General features: G+C 36.0%; 1 protein-coding gene across 1 annotated transcript; it reads right to left on the reverse strand.

Annotated features, from left to right (window-relative positions):
* Positions 1-615: 615 nt before the first annotated feature.
* LOC134585227 (serine/threonine-protein kinase SBK1-like) lies at positions 616-2,522 on the reverse strand. Its single transcript, XM_063440695.1, has 3 exons — positions 2,417-2,522; positions 1,835-2,037; positions 616-1,338 (listed from the first exon to the last, which is right to left on the reverse strand). Exons 1-3 carry the CDS (start codon positions 2,520-2,522, stop codon positions 616-618), a joined length of 1,032 nt encoding a protein of 343 aa, XP_063296765.1.
* Positions 2,523-7,919: the final 5,397 nt, after the last annotated feature.

Here is a 7,919-nt window from a genome sequence, read left to right on the forward strand (position 1 = left end):
CTCTTCTTTGCTGTTGTAACTGGGAATACCGACTGGGGTGGACAGGAGTTCCAGGCTTCAATGTCAGTTGCAAATCCTATTCCCCCATATTATCCGCACATGGAAGCTCTGAAATGAGTGCAAAAAAGTAAAGTGTTTATGGTTAATTTACATAGTCATGAGTATTTACAATAAGAACTTATTGACTCATTGAGTCACAGTCACTCTTACATAGGCAGTTAACTCCACTAACCATTATTTTATGTAACTATTTGGGTGCAAAGAGCCAAGAGAACTTTAGTATTAAACCACTCATGAGCACCCAAAGACATTGAATGTGGTGACTACAATACCTATAGAAGTTATGGTACTTGGTTACTTCCTAACTTTTATACCTTAGTTAAATGGTTGCCAGTTATGCACTGTATGCACCTAGTAACTAAGGTGACAAATCATTCTCTAATTTGGGGAACTAATGAAAGATATGGTTTAAAAAAAAAAAAACTCACTGTAGCAGTAGCTTCATCCTGCTTTCAACACCTTCCACTTTGCCATAGTCAGCCTGATGCATTTACTTAAGCAGTTACTGTCCCAGGAGCTGCAACAGTCTGGGATTCCAAACTAGATCACGTATTGTCACAGTACATAGATGATGTCACCGGACTCTACTGCTGCTCCTGCAACAAACACACATTCCGTGTCCCCATTTTCTATAATAACCACCTCATCATTTCCCGGTATGATAATGATTTCATACTCTTGGCTCTCCTCAATGGTCACCTCCTGTATTTCGATCGATGGCTCCTCACTGTCGCTTGAAATATCAATTGACCGCCATGGATAATTGAGATATTTCAGCACATGATCATTGGAAGGCCTCAAGGAGGGGTTCTGGAACAGCAATGTGAAGAACATGTCCATTGCTTCCACTGTGAACATTTCCCAGCCAAGAGGAGGAGAGGAGTAGTCTCCTTTGTTTTGCCAGTCAACGAACACACTGAAATCATGGTCGTCCCACATTGCTTTTTCCCATGGGAAGCTCCCTGTAAGTGCCACATAAAGGAGAATGCCAAAAGCCCAGACATCTACACTCTGGGTCAGAATCAAACACTCATTTGATTTCAGGCTACATATTTCTGGGGACATATATGGAATAATGTGTGACATACAGCCGACAAGACTGCCAATACTCTGGGAATGACCAAAGTCACCCAGCTTAATGTGATGGCAGTCTTTGTCCATAAGCAGCACGTTGTCCGGTTTCAGGTCACCATGTACTATCCCCCTGCTGTGCATGTAATTGAGAGCTGTTGCCAGCTGCACTGCACAGCGCTTCGCCACATCTTCTGGAATACCAACCTAAAAGTGAAAGAAAAAGGGGGGGGGGGGAAACCTTTAATAAAAGACTCAAATATAATTTGACAGGATATGTTAATGACTTGTACAGGAATTGAGAATCCCCAAAGCAAACCTTTAAAAAAAAAAAAAATTAAAAAAAAAAAAAAAATTGTATTTATTGCATACAACAAAACAAACTGTTAACATAACCTTAAATATATAAAATCTTATAAGCTTTGGAATAAAGGTTTTCATTCCAAATGAAAAATGTTATTTACAGTTCTATCTACAACACAATTATTTTCACACTACCCTATTAAAACTGTTTACTTGTAGCTTATAATTTATATAAAAGGCTTTATAAAAAAAAGTATAAAAAGATTTTTGCTGACAATTTAACTTATTGTGTATTTTGTATGTGTTTAGCGTGACTTCAACTCTTACATTAAACAATTTCAATATATCATTGTACTGGATATATTCATAAAGTGCATATTGCATAAAATGTGATGCTTACCTGAGAATCAATGATAGAATGCAAGGTTCCACTTGTAGCTAACTCCTGGCTGATGACAAAGTGGTCTGGATCAGGCACATAGACCGGATGTGTGTGGATCACGTTTTCATGACCGGACACTAAGATAGACACCTGCAGTTCATGGAGGTATGCAGGAAATGAGGTTCGATCCTTTCTTATCATTTTGAGTGCAACGTCTTCTCCTGTTCAAAGGAAAAAGATTTTAAAAAAAAGTATTGTTTAAAATAAACTTGGTCAATAGAAGCCAAATCCACATCTTAAAATCCTGAATTATACCTTGTGCTATATATTTCAAATTATTGACAGTATTTAGCTCCCAACTGCTCTACCATTATTTGATAAAGCATTACCAGCTAAAATATCATAACTAAAAACTTGGAGAAGCTTCATATATATAGGTTTAGGGTTAAATAATAAGCACAAGTTAAAGTATTTGCTATCGGTGTATAAATTGGGGATGGGGTGGGGAAAGGGAGAGTGCATACAATTCAAACAAAACTTTTAAGCAGTATCAAATTAGCAAAATGTACGCTTTTTAATCTTTAGGCACTTGCACTCTACCTGATATTTGGTCTTTGGCCATTAAAACCTTGCCAAATGCTCCTTCACCTAGGATTCCCACCACCTCATATTGTCTTCCGATGGTTATGGCACTCTGGGATTCCATGGTGTTCAGAATAGGTTTGCTTATCTGTAGATGCAAAATAAATGAATGGTTAGTAAGTAAATAAAATTATGGCTCCACATTTCTTTGTCTACGCACATTTCATTTAATTTCAAAATATTAACTTAATCAGTTTCCAAATAGGTAGCTTTCTGGCATGTTATTTGGTTACTACTAATTGTGCATTGAATATATTTTGCAATATGAAACTGCATTTTATGACACCTAGTTAAAGGTGAACTATTGGAAGAAAATTATGCAATTGTTTAATGCATTATATAGATCTATGCTCCATGTTCTACTTTGGAAAGAGCCTAGCCACTGACGTCACAAGTAAAGTGCTCAGAAACTTGGATTTATAACTTGAACAAGAGTAACAGAGCATATAGGCCATATGAATGCTTACTTATTTGAGAGGCTGGCATAGTATTGCACTGATTACAAACTGTTGGGAGTTAATGCATGGAAATCTCTAAATTATTAACTTTGTAGTCATGATGGATCTTAGAGTGAACTTCAAACTACCTCGTATAGTAAGTTATAGTGCCAGGAATGCCCTGGGATTGCCCCAGTGTAAATAGTCAAATATAGGTCATGAACGGCTTTACTTCTTAACTAGGGTCTGTTAGGCAGTGCTCACTACCTATACTACTTCAGACATTGAGCCAGAAGCTTTCTGTGCAAAGCCTTGTGGTGCAGTTCTTAACTCATTGACTGAGACGGATCAGCTACACTCTCAGCCAATGAGCCTGCCTTGTACTACAAGGTTTAGGTTAGGAAAGCTAACGGAAGCTCAAGCTTTGGAGACTTTAGATCCTTGTAGTTGAATAGGAGCAGTGGACGGTATTTAATGGAAATACCAATTACAATAAGTGAAAGGGAGTCTCCATCTACAAAAGCATTAAATACAGATCATGGATCTTACCTTGGGAATGAAGGAAAACACAGGATTCAGATCACTGGAGAGATCTAAGCTGAGAGGCCTTGCAGTTGAATTATAGAGCAACTTGGAGGAACATGCAAAAAAAACTCGGGTAATCCAATATGGCCAACTCTGGCAGAGGGAAAAATCTTGACAGTTCTTAATCAACAAAAAGGAAAAAGTAGACTGAGGATCAGTACTTGGTCCAGTGGTTTTATAGGAAAATAAGGAATGGGTGTGGCTGGCATTCTGATTAGGCATTGGACCAAATTCTGTACAAGCATTCCATGCTAATTAGACTTATCTAGGTGGTAACTCACTTGTTTAAATAAAAAAAAACATTTACATTTAAATAGATATGGGATGGGGCTAGAGGCACGATGAGAGGGCCATGTGTACATATAACTAAATTTATAAATATCTGATATTTACTTTTTTTTTCTTTTCAATGAAACTCCTCTTCTACTGTTATATCTTAAATAATGATTTGATCTAAAATACCAACCAATGTAATCTTCATTTGTAGCAAAAGCATGAAGGACGAGCCCTATTAGAAATATGAAAGGCACTTTACAAATGCAAAGTGTTATATGAAATGTTAAAGTTTAAACATTTGCTTAGAGTATATATAACAAAGCAAATAATACCTTATGTATTCTTATGAGGCTCAAATATTAAATGGCCTTAATGCTTCCCACCAGCAGGTATTTTATACATTAATCATGGAGAGCTTTATTAGAGTTCAGGGTACAGCAGAATATCCCAATTGTCATTGTTTTGGATTGCTGTGGGCTACAAACATGTGCCTGTGACTCTTGTTGACAAAATCTTAATGGACCCCCAAAACCTATCCGCAAGAACACCTGTAAAATGCTACTTAGGAATGCAGGAGCATTTCAGTGTCACTCAGAGGACAAGTGACATTATTAATGTACTTTTTTAATTGTTGTTTTAATGAATTCCATATTTCTCATGCCTTCCCACTTCAAAGCAGTGTTGTCAATAATAGCTGAAATGTATAATACATTTCATGTATAGTGGTATAACCATTACTTATATTGCTATACATTCAATGTTTAAGGATACATTTATCATTGGTAAGTGAACATTCTCCATGACTATAGGAGTTTAATTGGTTATCTTCTAGAGGACTATATGATCACAGGTATCCATTCTAATTACTTTTCCATAAAATAACTGGTGCATGATTGTATAATCACAGTTGTGGACCTATTGTTAAATCATGCATTGTAGACATTCTCTAGTAACCGTCACGTTAAAGATAATAAATGTGTTGGGCTTTTTTTTTTTTTTTTTTTTTTAATAAGAACTCAAATCTATATGAATCAAGTCAGTACTATGACGAAGCATGTGCTAATATTTGAATAGTTGGTAAACAAAAAACGGTACAGGAAATAATAATATTGTAAAATATCTTTTTAAATCCAGCCTTGGGATTGTGGCATCATCTAACATAGAAAGATACAAAATTGTATAACTGAGACCTAATGTCTGCACATCTAATGGCAATATGGAAACATTGATATTCAATTACAGGGGAGCAGTATCTCCTCCCTCAGGCCATGAACTTAGTTTTGTAATTGCATTTAGTTATAGTCTAAATACTATCATCATAATAATAGGTGCAGTATGTAAATAGAAACAAGTCACCAGCAGTATTTACAATTCGTAAACAGAACTATCTTGAGAAACTGTCAGGATGTATTGAATGCAAAACGTGACCTTTTATGTAAATACTAGATTTTTGCAATTGAACCGTTTTTGCTGTTTTGAATTTAAATGTCCTTTATGCAAATTGAGATGTGGCTACACAGTTATGATTTCAATGGATATAAACCTATTAAAAGTTCTGTCACCTCAGGGGTCATTCTCTGGGTAAAGAAACATGAATTCTATGTATTATATCTTAAAGGAACACTATAGTCACCTAAATTACTTTAGCTAAATAAAGCAGTTTTAGTGTATAGATCATTCCCCTGCAATTTCACTGTCATTTAGGAGTTAAATCACGTTGTTTCTGTTTATGCAGCCCTAGCCACACCTCCCCTGGCTATGATTGACAGAGCCTGCATGAAAAAAAAAACTGGTTTCACTTTCAAACAGATGTAATTTACCTTAAATAATTGTATCTCAATCTCTAAATTGAACTTTAATCACATACAGGAGGCTCTTGCAGGGTCTAGCAAGCTATTAACATAGCAGGGGATAAGAAAATCTTAAACAGAACTTGCAATAAGGAAAGCCTAAATAGGGCTCTCTTTACAGGAAGTGTTTATGGAAGGCTGTGCAAGTCACATGCAGGGAGGTGTGACTTGGGTTCATAAACAAAGGGATTTAACTCCTAAATGGCAGAGGATTGAGCAGTGAGGCTGCAGGGGCATGTTCTATACACCAAAACTGCTTAATTAAGCTAAAGTTGTTCAGGGGACTAGTGTCCCTTTAAATGTGACCCCCACCACCAAATATTTTTATTTATTTTTTAAAATAAAATAAAACCACCATTAAGGACACAAACTATTGAAATACTTAATTGTTTTTTTGCCTAAATGGTTGTGAAGCTGAAATGCATACTGAGACTTTATTTAAAGAAAGTTTCAAATAAAGCATAATATCTAAGACCATATATTTCTCCCTCTCCCCCCACCCCAAATATACTGATGTGGGTTGTCTATAAACTGTTGGCAAATGCTTAAATACAGAGTATGGTATGAGGAGTCAATAAAGGTTTATAAATGAAACCATTTCAATGATATTACATACAATGAATGCTAAATGTATGGAGATTTGTTTGACTAGGTACAGGAGATGACATCTTTTAAATTAGCTCCATTTGCCACCTTGCAAAGTCAGGCTTTTTCATGTACAGTAACAGTTACTGTATAAGGCTTTAGTGCTCAGATTTCTTAACGCATATTCTCCTTGAGCTGCTCAAGTGTGTACATTTTGTTCATGTACTTCCCCCTCCTTCAGAACGGTTGTCATTATCTTCAAAATAAAATTTCACTATTTTTACTCATTCCTCTCAGATTTTACCCAAAATGAATCTCCCAAGACTAGGTTATAATATGTACCTGCAACAAAGATATTGAATGACTAACAAATAAGTTAATTACCTGTCAAAACTTACTATGAATTGTGGCCCACCCTGTATTAATATCTTTAATGTTGAATATCAAATGAAGAAATAAAGTGGAGTGATAGGAGTACTGTTTTTTTCCATTGATTATGAACCTAAATCAATTAGTCACAATTATTAATATTGTACCTTTACCAACATTTAATAAACTGTTTCTATTGGTCACATTAATAAAAAAAATGCACTGATAATTTTATGGCAAAAGTCTAGATTTGTGTGTGTCTTACAAAATAATTACATTAAAAAAAAAATTTCATGATGCACTAACAATATGTTTGATTATTTAAAAGTTTATTTAATTTTCACCAAATGGGCTATTCACAAGATTCTCTATCCAAAATGGGTTTAATGAATTAAATCCCATAAGCAACTAAGCTACATTCGTTTTGGGGCTGAAATTACTGATAAAACAAACAATAGAATATTTGTTATTTTTGGGGATATTCTTTCACGTGTGTTGGGGTGGGGTTCTATAAATTGTTGATTCATTTAATAGTTTATTTAATTTAATATACTATAATCTGTTTAGAAAGAGATCCACTAGACATTTATCTTTGACAGTAAACCATGTTAATTTTCCTTAAGTGTCCTTACACTTAAAATAACTTAAACTCTACATTGATCTCTTTAGCTCGTGAATAACCTAATCCTATCATAGGTGTCAAAGAATGAGTAAAATGTTGTGATATAATCCTACACTGTTTTAGCTATCCTTTACTGAATCACATGTTTATTTTTTTATTTTTTTTCCATTAAACATTTTAATGTTTGTGCAGTGTGCAGTTACTACCCCCTCACATGCAGGTTGTGAAAAATGCTGCCACACCAGCAGAAGCAGTTTGCTTAACTATTTCATTTGGTGTTGTGCAGGACATGAATAGTGCTGTCATCTGACTTTTAAAGCTATTGCATTGGTTTGGCAGCACTTTTTACTCCCTGCACATCAGTGCATGTTTCATACTGCTGTGCAGGGCTTAGGACAGGGGTAGGCAACCTACGGCACTAGTGCCATGCACGGCACTCAAGGTGACTTTGCACGGCACTCAGGGCTGCTAGAGCCAAACAGGCTCTGGCTATCAGGAGTCCCAGTGAAACTTCAGATATCTGCTAATATGAAGAGGTGGTAAAGGACAATCCTCAATTTATGCATTGCGGCACATGGAGGAAGTGATCTCAGATCACTTCCTCCCAGCACTTGTGAATGGGAATCCACACTGTAATAGAGCAGCACGCAGCTGCTGTTGCAGCTCCTATACTTGAGCTGTACCTGGCCTGCCTGGTCCCCACTGGAACCCAAGGAAGCCACCCACACTGCTAGATT

This window comes from Pelobates fuscus, chromosome 2, assembly GCF_036172605.1.
Source record: "Pelobates fuscus isolate aPelFus1 chromosome 2, aPelFus1.pri, whole genome shotgun sequence".
NCBI classification, from domain to species: Eukaryota; Metazoa; Chordata; class Amphibia; order Anura; family Pelobatidae; genus Pelobates; species Pelobates fuscus.

Coding starts and splice junctions, on each gene's coding strand:
- LOC134585227 (XM_063440695.1), bottom strand. CDS start 2,522: ATGGAATCCCAGAGTGCCATAACCATCGGAAGACAATATGAGGTGGTG. Junction 2,038..2,416: donor GGCCAAAGACCAAATATCAG/GTAGAGTGCAAG, acceptor TCCTTTGAACAG/GAGAAGACGTTGCACTCAAA. Junction 1,339..1,834: donor ATTCTATCATTGATTCTCAG/GTAAGCATCACA, acceptor TTTCACTTTTAG/GTTGGTATTCCAGAAGATGT.